The sequence below is a fragment of the Salmo salar genome, chromosome 20 (assembly GCF_965601325.2).
Source record: "Salmo salar chromosome 20, fSalSal1, whole genome shotgun sequence".
In the NCBI taxonomy this organism is placed as follows: domain Eukaryota; kingdom Metazoa; phylum Chordata; class Actinopteri; order Salmoniformes; family Salmonidae; genus Salmo; species Salmo salar.
The window spans coordinates 28,438,077-28,451,513 of NC_138310.1; the positions used below are offsets into that span (position 1 = coordinate 28,438,077).

Genomic DNA, 13,437 nt, shown 5'->3' on the forward strand with positions numbered 1-13,437 from the left:
CAGAGGACAATATGTTTTATGTATACTGAAAAAATATATAAAATGCGACATGCAACAATTCCAAAGATTTTACTGAGTTACAGTTCATATAAGAAAATAAATGTATTAGGCCGGGATCTATGGTTTTCACATGACTAGGAATACAGTTATGCATCTGTTGGTCACAGATACCTTAAAAAAACGTAGGGGCCTAGATCAGAAAATGTGTCCATCTGGTGTGACCACCATTTGCCTCATGCAGCAAAACACATCTCCTTTGCATAGAGTTGATCAGGCTGTTGATTGTGGCCTGTGGAATGTTGTCCCACTCCTCTTCCATGGCTGTGCGAAGTTTCTGGATATTGGCAGGAACTGGAACCCGCTGTCGAACACGTCGATCCAGAGCATCACAAACATGCTCAATGGGTGATGTCTGGTGAGTATGCATGCCATGGAAGAACTGGGACATTTTCAGTTTCCAGGAATTGTGTACAGATCCTTGCGACATGGGGCCGTGTAACAATGCTGAAACATGAGGTGATGGCGGCTGATGAATGACACAATGGGCTTCAGGATTTTGTTTACACGGTATCTCTGTGCATTCAAATTGCCATTGATAAAACGCAATCGTGTTCGTTGTCCGTAGCTTATGCCTGCCCATAATCTCACCGCCACCATGGGGTACTCTGTTCACAACTTGGACATCAGCAAACCCCTCGCCCACACGACACCATACACATGGTCTGCGGTTGTGAGGCCGGTTGGACATACTGCCAAATCCTCTAAAATGACGTTGAAGGCAGCTTATGGTAGAGAGATGAAAATGTAATTCTATGGCAACAGCTCTGGTGGAAATTCCTGCAGTCAGCATGCCAATTGCATGCTGCTTCAAAACTGTAGACATCTGTGGCATTGTTGTGTGACAAACCTGCAGATTTTAGAGTGGCCTTTTACTGTCCCCAGCACAAAGTGCACCTTTGTAATGATCATGCTGTTTAATCAGCTTCTTGATATGCCACACCTGTCAGGTGGATGGATTATATTGGCAAAGGAGAAATGCTCACTAACAGGGATGTAAACAAATTTGTGCACATAATTGGAGAGAAATTTGCATTTTGTGCATATGGAACATTTCTGGGATCTTTTACTTCAGCTCATGAAACCAACACTTAACATGTGTTTATATTTTTGAAGTGTACAATGTTTTCATGAGTCAAGTGGTGGAATGAACCTTAAAAGAAAATATGTAATGTGTCCACCTGTCTACTAAAAGTAAATACATTGCATTACATAAGTGGAGGGGTTTGTGGCAGTTAAATTGCAGAATGTTGTAGTGTAGAATGTCCCATACTGAACCGCTGAGACTTGGAAGCAAGACAGGCCTTAAATAGTATCTCATGGATATCATTCCTGAATACGTGCATCACTGAGTGCTAAAATCCAAAATTGCATTACCAGAAGAAAGTACGTTCTCAGAAAAAAATCTGTGTAGTTTACACACTGTACAAAATCTAGTTAAGGTCACAACCAGTGGTTGCAAACGGTTCAGGTAACAGAAAAATTAACATTTTGGGGAACAGGAACGAAAGTAATATACTGTTTCGGAACAGAACTGTTATTTTAAAAACATGGGAACTAGTTAATAACATTGACGTTCCGGGCATGTAGGCAACCTCCCCCTCCGAAGCTTAGGCTACTGTATCCTACTGATGTTACAAGTGTGATTTAGGAATTAGGGAGAGATTTGTAATTAGAGAAAAATGTATTATCTTTTTCAATGCTAGTAATGGACACTACAGTTTATGCTTCACATTGGATTTATTAAATGAAAAAGGTAAGACGTGTTTTTAATTCTGGGGCCGCTCTGCACACACAAGCTTGCTAGCTACAGTAGCTCTGGTGGAAGGTAAGCCAACTCTCGGAAGTTCAAACGCATTCGAAGTTCCTCCATAGAAGCCGCTCCTCCGTAGCTATAATACTGTGGGCTTTACTCTGATAATGCATGTCGTAACAATGCCCAGCGCATCAAGCCAAGCCTCCTCCAGCCGTCTCCCCATCCGCAAATTCAGTCGCATTTCACGCCCTACACTTGTCTGTCCATCATGCATGCAAATAACTATAGCCTAGGCAGCCGATAACGCCCATGCACAAATCGGCTGCCTAGGCTAAAACAAGTGGTGTAAAGTACTTAAGTAGTACTTTAAAGTATTTTTACTTAAGTCATTTTTTGAGGGTATCTGAACTTTATATTTTTGCCAACTTTTACTTCAGTACATTCCTGTAGAAAATAATGTACTTTTTACTCCATACATTTTCCCTCACCCAAAAGTACTTGTTACATTGACAGGAAAATGGTCCAATTCACACACTTATCAAGAGAACGTCCCTGCTCCTCCCTACTGCCTCTGATCGGTCGGACTCACTAAACACAAATGCTTTGTTTGTAAATTATGTCCGAGTGTTGGAGTGTGACCTTGGCTAGCCGTAAATAAAATAAAAACAAGAAAACTGTGCCATCTGGTTTGCTTAAAATAAAGCATTTGAAATGATTTATACTTTTACTTTTGATACTTAAGTACATTTTAGAAATTCCATTTACTTTTAACACTTAAGTATATTTAAAACCAAATACTTTGACTTTTACTCAAGTAGTATTTTATTAGGTGACTTCACAACAATTGAGTACTTTTCCCACCACTGCTACTTAAGTCGTTTTTTGGGGTCTGTACTTTAGTATTTATATTTGACAGCTTTTACTTCACTACATTCCTAAAGAAAATAATGTACTTTTTACTCCATACATTTTCCCTGACACCCAGAAGTATTTGTTACATATTGACAAGTGTCATGACTGCCTTGTGAGGATCCAAATAGGTCAGATCAGCTTTGAAATAAATAACATCAACCCGAGCCCCTCACACCCGCAGAGGGGTCAACACATCACACCCTGTTGTAAATCAAGGAGAAAACATTCAGCATCTGCCTCTCCAATGTTCACCGCAGGAATGTGCCTTTGTTTTAAGAAGACTTTTCCCTCCGAAACTCAAACACGGTCTAATGCGAATACTGGAACAATTTTAACATAGAACGTGGGGAATAGTCAGAGGCGACCTAAAAGAACACTAATGTCAGTTTGGTTGTTATTTTGTGATGTCATTAAAAATGTTATAAAGGAAATACTGCAACTTGGAAAGTATACATACTACATGTACGAAGTTTCCATCCTCTGTGTTGTGCATGCTATGTGAAAAATTATTAAAGTGTTAAGAGAAGGATGTTATTTTCGAAACTATAAGAGGAAATTGTTTCTATAATTGTGCACAGTAAGTAGTCATCGCCCCCTTGAGTGAGGTCAAAGAGCGTGTCAGCCTGATAGAACCGCCCATTTTAAACAAACTATATAAAATTATGGATTAAGAATTAAAATATTAGACCAGAGAGAAGAAAAGTGATTTGAACTCAATCTCAACACGAGGTAGAGACGATAGTCACCTCCCAGACAATCACTGGTACAGCTGATTATCTATCCTTAGTAAAGTATCTAGAAAAGCGAATTGAAGTGGGACCATTCTATTACTCTGCTCAAACCACCGTAGTACGCTACTTTCATCACCCCACTGGGAACCATCGACACAGCTGGCTAGCCTATTTTCAAAGAAGCATCTTCCAGGACGAATGGAAGGAGAATAAACTCTGTAGTTCTGTTCAGGACTACATGACAAGTCACCGGATATCGGACAACGGCAGAGGAGAACAGTAGAAGACGGGTGGGAAACCCTTTTGGACAATCAGAGCTTTCCAAGGTGACCCGGTTAGGAGAGATACACGACAAACCAAGGCATTTTCACGTAAATACATTCATGATTAATTACTCCAAGCGGGCGGCAGTTCGTGTGAAAAGTATAAGTGAGAGTAGTTTCTAAAATGTACCAACGTTTAGTGTCTCTGTCCCGCTCTCTCTTTCCTCACCCTCTCCATGGCTTTTGTAACAAGCAGCCATATTGTTGTCAGTCCGCTAGGGACCTGTTTCTAATGTATTAAGTGTGTATGTTTATCCTGTGTTACCATTTAGTTAGCTAGTAAATAAATTAAACCAATTTGTGTAGTACTGAATCATAAGGCTCAGGTTTTTGCAGATGCAAGGATGTTACGACTGTTCAGAATGATGATATGATACAAAGCTATTAATAAGTTGACTGTTTTTAGATGTGATTGGTAAAGACCTGTTAGAGTTTAATTCAGGAGATGGTAACTCTTTAAAAAAACGCTCTCATGGTGCACCAAATCCTAATGAGTTCATTGTTACATGCTTAATTTAAAAATCGGGTAACAATTAAACATTGTTATTTATCTAATCAACTAACTGTCATCAAATTAAATAATAGAAGTCACGACACAGGAAAATTGTCCAATTCACACACTTATCAAGAGAACATCCCTGGTCATCTCTACTGCCTCTGATCTGGCGGACTCACCTGTAGCTCAGTTGGTAGAGCATGGTGTTTGCAACACCAGGGTTGTGGGTTCGATTCCCACGGGGGGCCAGCACAGGAAAAAAATATATATAATGTTTAGAAATGAAATGTATGCATTCACTACTGTAAGTCACTCTGGATAAGAGCGTCTGCTAAATGACTAAAATGTAAATGTAAACACACATGCTTTGTTTGTAAATTATGTCTGAGTGTTGGGGGGGCCTTGGCTATCCGTCACAAAAACAAACAAAAATAATGTGCCGTTTGGTTTGCTTAATAAGGAATTTGAAATAGTTTATACTTTTACTTTTGATACTTAAGTACATTTTAGCAATTCCATTTACTTTTGATACTTTAGTATATTTAAAACCACTTTTATCAAGTAGTATTTTACTGGACTTGAGTCATTTTCTATTAAAAGGGATCTTTACATTTAGTCAAGTATGACAATTGAGTACTTTTTCCACCACTGGGTAACTATAGGTTGCCCGCTCCATAGCAAGCTTCTCTATCCGCCCTGATTGGTGAAGTAGTTTAATGTCAAGCTAAATATAAAAAATGAGAGGTTAATAAAAAGGAACAATATATATAATTTCTTTTTTTGGATTCAAATCAGATCTGAACTTTGTTTTTCAGGCCGGAACAGAACAGAATGAAACAATTGGAAAGTAATGATTTAGGTTCCAACCCCTGGTCACAACATTGTTCCATCTATTCATGTTTCCAGGTCTGAAATTGTTAGTTATCAGAAATACATTGAAAAATAATAACAATGTTGACGTAAAGACCCCCGTCAACAATACTGAACAAAAATAAACGCGACATGTTCCCCATTTTTCATGAGCTGAAAAAAAAGGTCCCAGAAATGTTTAACTCAAAAATGTTGTGCACAAATTTGTTTACGTCACTGTTAATGAGCAGAATTTCTGTCTTCAAAACCCCTTCAGGATACACCCCTATTTTTTCCCAATTTTCACCTCCAAATCTAACTGCCTGTAGCTCAGGCCCTGAAGCAAGGATATGCATATTCTTGGTACCATTTCAAAGGCAACACTGAAGTTTGTGGAAATGTTAAAGGACTATAGGAAAATATAACACAGTAGATCTGGTAAAAGATAATATAAAGAAAAAAAACAACCGTTCTTTTGTATTTTTTTGTACCATTATCTTTGAAATGTAAGAGAAAGGCCATAATGTATTATTCCAGCCCAGGCGCAATTTAGATTTTGGCCACTAGATGGCAACAGTGTTTGTGGAACATTTAGACTGATCCAATGAACCATTGCATTTCTGTTCAAAATGTTGTGCCAAGACTGCCCAAATGTGCCTAATTGGTTTATGAATAACTTTTCATGTTCAAAATTGTGCACTCTCCTCAAACAATAGCATGGTATTCTTTCACTGTAATAGCTACTGTAAATTAGACAGTGCAGTTAGATTAACAAGAATTTAAGCTTTCTGCCAACATCAGATATGTCTATGTCCTGGGAAATGTTGTTACTTACAACATCATGCTAATCGCATTAGCCTACGTTAGCTCAACCATCCAGTGGAAGGGACACAGATCCCTAAGAAGTTTTAATAAAGCCCTTTTGTGGGGGAAAACTAATTCTGATTGGCTGGGCCTGTCTCCCCAGTGGCTTCCTGGCTATGAACTGAAACTCAGTAAAATCTTTGAAATTGTTGTATGTTGCGTTTATAGTTTTGTTCAGTATAATATCAACACTTATATTTAGTTTGAGATATTGTTTACCTTCTGTAAGTTTAAGAAATATTGCCTTGTGCCTTTTAAGTCCATTACAAAACACCCACATAACTAAGATATTTTCACATTTCTCTTCCTCATGGAGAAGAATAATAAAAGTTCACCAACTAGGGATTTTATTGATTTCACAAGTCATAATTTAATGATTTCGACAAACATAAAAATAATAATTCAAACAGAATTACTGCAACTGAATTGGCTACAACGGGAAATCATAACCGTCAAAAACCACAGCTGGGTCACCTTCTACTGTCCTCCGTTCCACTGGGATACTGTTAGGTTTAACTGTTTTCTTTGTCTTTGTTGTCCGGTGGTCAAACCAAGAGTGTTACAACAGTTTGGACCACCCCTCCCTCTATGCCTTTCACTCTCACCGCTCCCAGCTCTTAGACACCTACCCATGAGCCCCCTCTTTCCATTTACTGATACCAACATACTCACCTAATGAGTACCGACTGACACCGGATGTTGATAGGTAGTTGAAATTTGGTCAGTCCCCCCTGGCCTTGATGTTAACGTCCACAGATGGATCGGACAGGTTCATATTTGGTCCAATCATAGACGTACGTATGTTTCCCAAGTTTGGATAGTACAGTGAGTAGAGCACAGTACCGCACAGTAAGTACAATACAGTAAAGACAAGTAGAGTATAGTACAATATCCATAATTATGCATTTGTGTAGTACAGAACAGACACCCATGACGTAATTCTGTTACCAGGTCTAAATCCACTTAAATTTACAATATGTACTGTAGTTCAATAAAACATTTTTTTTTTCTTCTTCTCAAACTCATGGTTCAAACTGAAATTCTTTCTACAGACATCTTTGAATCTAAATTACGAGAAGATTTTTTATTTATTTTTTGTAAATGTAGTTGCATAAAAACCTGACGAGATTTGACCGTAATTCCATTACCAAAGTCGGCATCTGCACAGTTCCACTAAATTAGTTTTTGTACATTTTTCTGTGGAAATTGTTAAAAGTAGTCCTTGTGCATAGAGTTGTATTGTTTGTTAAAGTTTCAATACAATGATTTTTGTTTGGCATACATTTTAAAGTGAAAAAACTGTGGAATCATAAGCTGTTTCCGTGGAAATGCCCAAAACATTCACAGCAGTATCAGATTTCACTGCATGAGGGCATGGAGGCAGAACACAGTAAATCTCCCTGTGATTAATTACCAAGATTATTGACCCCATGGGCCAGAGAGCCACATCCCACACTATGTAGGAAGGGTGACGTGCTGGCCTCTTCCACTCTTCCCCCTTTGTCCTGGGGCACAGTAGAGCAGGAAGTTATGACTGGCTTTCAGGCATCCTGTTTTCAGCGAGAACAAAAATAAACTAATGTCTGACCCACACGCACATGAATGGAGAAAAAAAGACTAAGGAAAGTGGGATGATGTGCTTGAAAACAATCGTGTCTTTGAATGTCAACACCTTTGTTCGTGACTGACGTTACACATCCATATAAAAGCTGCAATACAGGCCAGTGGTGCACATGCCCCTCCCTCTATACCCAATTTCAACTAAAAACACTGATTGCTTCATGCAGGGAAAGTAACTTGATTCAGCGGCACACATTTGTTGGCTCTCACTAAATCCTTTCAGTGAGTTGATTAAGACTAAAGGGAAAAAACTCCAAATCAAATCAACCAATCAATGTTTTAACTTCCACAGTCCCTCACTGTAGAGAAGTGTTCACCAACCAGTCGATTGCGATCGTCTGGTCGATCTCCAAGGCATTCCTAGTCTATCACCAATAAAAATAAAGCCTTGCGTTCCAATTTCTTTTAAATTAGTTTCACGCTGTTGCGGGTAGGTGTACTTGATTCAGCAGCCGTAGCGGAACGCAAAGTGTTCCCATTTTCAACCATTTCATGTGTCTGAAGGTAGAAGTCCTCCCTATCCGACAGGCCCAGAGAGCAAATCAAGTGCACATCACTGGCCAATTAGATAGTTCAGATCCCCGTGTCTGCAAAGTTTCCTTGCGCAAGCCTCAAAACACAGGAAAGTTGTTCATGTAAGATTTCAAAACTTTTAAAACCATTACTAGACACTCAACGTATACAGCAAAGAGCTGCTGTTTTTATAAGGTCATGTTTACGTTGTTATTCAGCACTGTCAACACCCTGTTCTACTTTTATTTTTAATACGCCATAAAATGCACGTTTTCCCCTGAATGAGTATAGAATAGAAGTGTTTCAATAAGCTTGCATTGTTGTTATTATTAGCAGCTTGTGTCTTTAAGAGGAATATTTCACTTTCTCTGGTCATAGGTGAATGAGGCAAAAATTTGACAGAAAGAACGCAGTACGACTTAAGTTTCGCCATCAGCTGGAAGAGACGGTCACCTCTGCACCCTCCCTCCCCTCAGACTGACCATCACATGCAGGCCATCAGTCCAGTAGGAAACAAATGATATTATTATGCACACTCAGCTGTGCCTCACTAGTACTACAACAAATTATCTATCACCAGTGTGATCATATAGCTACAATTTTGAAACCATTTCAAAATGGTCTGAGGAGAACATTGGCAGGGCAATTCAATATGCAGTGATAATGTATTGGGCTTATAGCCTACTGCACAAACCTCATTGCTACAGTACTGTTTGTAATTAATGTTGCATAGGCTTATGTTTAAAGACATGTTAAAAAAAAACTTTGAGCTGTAGATCTCAACCTGCATTTTGACTTAGAAATTGATCTTGACTCAGAAAAGGTTGGTGACCACTGCTGTAGAGAACCACTACAGCTCCAACGAGTTAAAGTGTGACTTTTTTACCTTTGTGACTTAGATCTGATGCGAACAAAGCTGGGACAGAAATACAAACATACCCGACTAATCTGTCTGAGCAAGGCGATCAAAAGGTAAAGCAAACTGCTCTTATTCATTGAGTCAGTTTAGGTATCAACTCTCACCTGAACTATATATTCACAAAAGTATGTGGAGACCCTTTCAAATTAGTGGATTCGGCTATTTCAGCCACATGTTGCTGACAGGTGAATAAAATCGAGCACGCAGCCATGCAATCTCCATAGACAAACATTGGCAGTAGAAGGGCCTTACTGAAGAGCTCAGTGATTTTCAATGTGGCACTGTTATAGGATGCCACCTTTCCAACAAGTCAGTTCATCAAATTTCTGCCCTGCCAGAGGTGCCCCAGTCAACTGTAAGTACTCGCCTGGGGCTGTTTTTCATGGTTCGGCTAGGCCCCTTAGTTCCAGTGAAGGGAAATCTTAATGCTACAGCATACAATAACATTCTAGACGATTCCGTGCTTCCAACTTTGGAAAGGGGAAGGCCCTTCCCGGTTTCAGCATGACAATGCCCCCCCGTGCACAAAGCGAGAGCAGGTTGAGAGATTCAAGTTCCTTGGCGTCCACATCACCAAACTAACATGATCCAAGCACACCAAGACAGTCGTGATGAGGGAACGACAAAACCTATTCCCCCTCAGGGGACTAAAAATATTTGGCATAGGTCCTCAGATCCTAAAAAGGTTTTACAGCTGCAACATGAAGAGCATCCTGACGGGTTGCATCATGGCCTGGTATGGAAACTGCTCGGCCTCCGACAGCAAGGCACTACAGAGGGTAGTGCGTATGGCCCAGTACATCACCTGGGCCAAGCTTCCTGCCATCCAGGACCTCTATACCAGGCGGTGTCAGAGGAAGGCTCTAAAAATGGTCAAAGACTCCAGCCACCCTAGTCATAGACTGTTCTCTCTGCTACCGCACGGCAAGCGGTACCGGAGCACCAAGTCTAGGTCCAAAAGGCTTCTAAACAGCTTCTACCCCCAAGCCATAAGACTCCCGAACAGCTAATCAAACGGCTACCCAGACTACTCTGTTATCTATGCAGTCACTTTAATAACGCTACCTACATGTGCATATTACTTGAATTAACGCAACCCCGGTGCCCCCGCACATTGACTCTGTACCGGTACCCCCTGTATATAGCCCCGCTATTGTTATTGAATGCTGCTCTTTGTTTTTTTTAGGTAAGAGAATAACAAAGAATAATACAAGTATTTTCTTAACTACATTGTTGGTTAAGGGCTTGTAAGTAAGCATTTCACTTGAAGGTCTACACCTGTTGTATTCGGCGCATGTGACAAATAAAATTTAATTTGATTCATACAGAAATGGTTTGTCGAGATCGGTGTGGAAGAACTTGACTGGCCTGCACAGAGCCCTGACCTCAACCCCATTCAACACCTTAGGGATGAATTGGAACGCCAACTGCAAGCCAGACCTAATCGCCCAACATCAGTGCCCGACCTCACTAATGCTCGTGGCTGAATGGAAGCAAGTCCCCACAGCAATGTTCCAACATCTAGTGGAAAGCCTTCCCAGAAGAGTGGAGGCTGTTAAAGCCGCAAAGGGGAACCAACTCCATATTAATGCCCATGATTTTGGGCATTAATGAGATGTTCGACAAGTAGCATTTATCAGAGATGTTGCTAGCTCATGGTGAGGTGTGGTATGCTACCCCTTGACATGACTTACACAGCGACCAGTAATATTTGTGATGCTTTATCATCTCAATGGCCCAAGCTCTTACTTTCAATGTTTTTAATAGAAAGACTAATAATAAAAAAAAGTTAGTGTATACTATTTGATTAAACCATCCCATCGTGTTGAGCTCTCCCCTCTTAACCGGCCCAGAGGATTCGGCTTTACAAGCTAATGTCTTCTATCTGTGCTCGTCTCAACATCCATCACATTTCAACACCAAGTTCTGACATGATTTAGTCTTTAATACCTGAAAAAAAGCCCTCTTCTCTTATCCATATGACCACAGTGAACAGACAGAGACAAAGCCAGTCTCTGTGTTGCCTCAGGTTGAGGTTAAATGTATGACAGAGCTGGTTATAGTGATTCTGCTGATCAAATATAATAGGTACTGTAGTGACCAAAACAGACAATCACTGCTTAAGCACCTGTCGCAACAGTAACGAGCCAAAAGGGGGAAGACAACATTTTGTCTAATTGTATATTAAAGATTGGGGAACCTGGTCTACAGGGTTGTCCCCTACTGGTGGTTTTATTTGGCCCCACAATATCATTGTTGTATATAAGTCTGTAAAAACATCAGTAAATCAGCTACAAGTGATTTTAATTTTGTATTCCCACGCATAGAGACACGTGATTGCATAAATTTAAGAAAGGTTTATTTTGTTTTAGTAAAATATTATATAGGATTGGGATTCTGGCAGTCAAATTGCAGTCTACAGATGATTTGTAATCATGTTCCAGCACGCAAATCATCCCCTCAAGACAAAAATCGGCCCGCAGCTGAATCTAGTTGATGATCCCTGCCGACAGACAGACAAAGGTTTCTTAATCATTTGTTACAGTGGTGACTGTCATTGAGAGGAACCAGGAATGAGTTGATCTGGAATGCTTACCCCAGACCAAGAAACAAACACAGATGACAAAAACGTCCTCCTAATCTCCAGCTAGCATTATCCTGCTCCACCATGGAAAAGAGAAGCAGCTCTGGGCTACCCAAGCAAGTCCATCTTTAGTATACTAAGTATTAACAACACTTACCTCTGATTTAGCCGCCGCTCATAGTCACTCCCAAAGTCCTGCAAACCAAGAAAAAGCAGAGGAAAAAGAAACAAATTACCAAATCTGATACTTCAAGACATTGAAGCGCTACAGTGCAGCCATTAGTATAAGGTGGACATGGATCTACAGGTAACTGACAAAATAAAGGAAACACCAACATAAAGCATCTTAAAATAACTGTCCAGTGTTTCCAGATTTCTATGATATATCACCTACACAGAGCACAAAACAGTAGGAACACCTTCCTAATATTGAGTTGCACCCCCTTTCGCCCTCAAAACAGCCTCAATTCATCGGGGCATGGACTCTACAAAGGTGTCAAAAGCGTTCCACAGGGATGCTGGCCCATGTTGACCCAATGCTTTCCACAGTAGTGTTGAGTTGGCTGGATGTCCTTTGGATGGTGGACCATTCTTGATACACACGGGAAACTACTACCATACCCCGTTCAAAAGGCACTTAAATATTTTGTCTTGCCCATTCACCACTGAATGGCAAACATACACAATCCAAGTATCAAATATCACAATGCTTAAAAAGTATTAACCTGTCTCCTCCCCTACATCTACACTGAAGTGGATTTAACCTCTTGACGGTCGCCTAGGATAGGGGGCGCCACAGCGCATTTTGAAAAACATTAGTGCCCATTTTAAACGGCCTACTACTCAAACTCAGAAGCTAGGATATGCATATAATTAATACTTGTGGATAGAAAACACCCTAAAGTTTCTAAAACTGTTTGAATGGTGTCTGAGTATAACAGAACTCATATGGCAGTCAAAACCCCGAGACAGATCGAAACAGGAAGTGGAATTCTGAATTGCGAACTCAACTTCATCACGTCGCCTATTAATCACACCGTGAGCTATGGTTCATTGAGCACTTCCTATTGCTTCCACTAGATGTCCCCAGTCTTTACAAAGTGGTTTGAGTCTCCTACTGTTAAAACTGAATGAATGAGACGCTGTTGAAATTGGTCACATGAGGAGGGCCATCACCATTATGACGCCGGCGGCCCTGGTTACCCTCCCCTTTCGAAACGTTTTGAAAGACAATGCAATCGTTCTCCTTGAATCTTATTGGCTCTCTTGTTGAAAAAGGCCCTGAAGATGTATGTTATACAACGTTTGACGTTTGAACGAACCTAAATGAGGGGAAAAAATATTTTTCTCGAAATAGCTGTCCCGCGGCCGACGGAGCATTTGGATCAGCCTTCAGATGCGCTAACAAGAACAAGCTTTTGGAACATAAAGGAGTAATTTTTTCAAACGAAAATACATTTGTTGTGGACCTGGGATTCCTGGAAGTGCTTTCTGATGAAGAAAACCAAAGGTAAGGGATTATTGACAATAGTATACAAGACTAGATGTGATATGTGATTGTTCCAAGATGGCGCTGACCTGTAACGTTAGCCTATTTTTCAGAGTATCGCATCCCCTTTCATCGCAAAGTATGATTACCCAGTAAAGTTCTTTTTAAATCTGGCATTACAGGTGCTTTCAAGAGATATTCATCTATAAATCTTAGAATGACAATATTACATTTTAAAAATGTTTTCGAATAGTAATTTAGTAAATTGTAGCGCTGTTTCATTGGATGCATTTGAGGGAAAATAGTTAGTCAACGTTACGCACC

General features: G+C 40.2%; 1 protein-coding gene across 2 annotated transcripts in view; it reads right to left on the reverse strand.

Annotated features, from left to right (window-relative positions):
* LOC106580311 (slingshot protein phosphatase 1a) overlaps positions 1 to 13,437 on the reverse strand; it is a 66,922-nt gene that overhangs the window by 43,646 nt on the left and 9,839 nt on the right. For both annotated transcript variants that reach the window (XM_082966325.1, XM_014161183.3), the window contains exon 2: positions 11,782 to 11,819. In XM_082966325.1, coding sequence (XP_082822451.1) covers positions 11,782 to 11,819 — 38 coding nt within the window. The remainder of the gene's footprint in view (positions 1 to 11,781; positions 11,820 to 13,437) is intronic.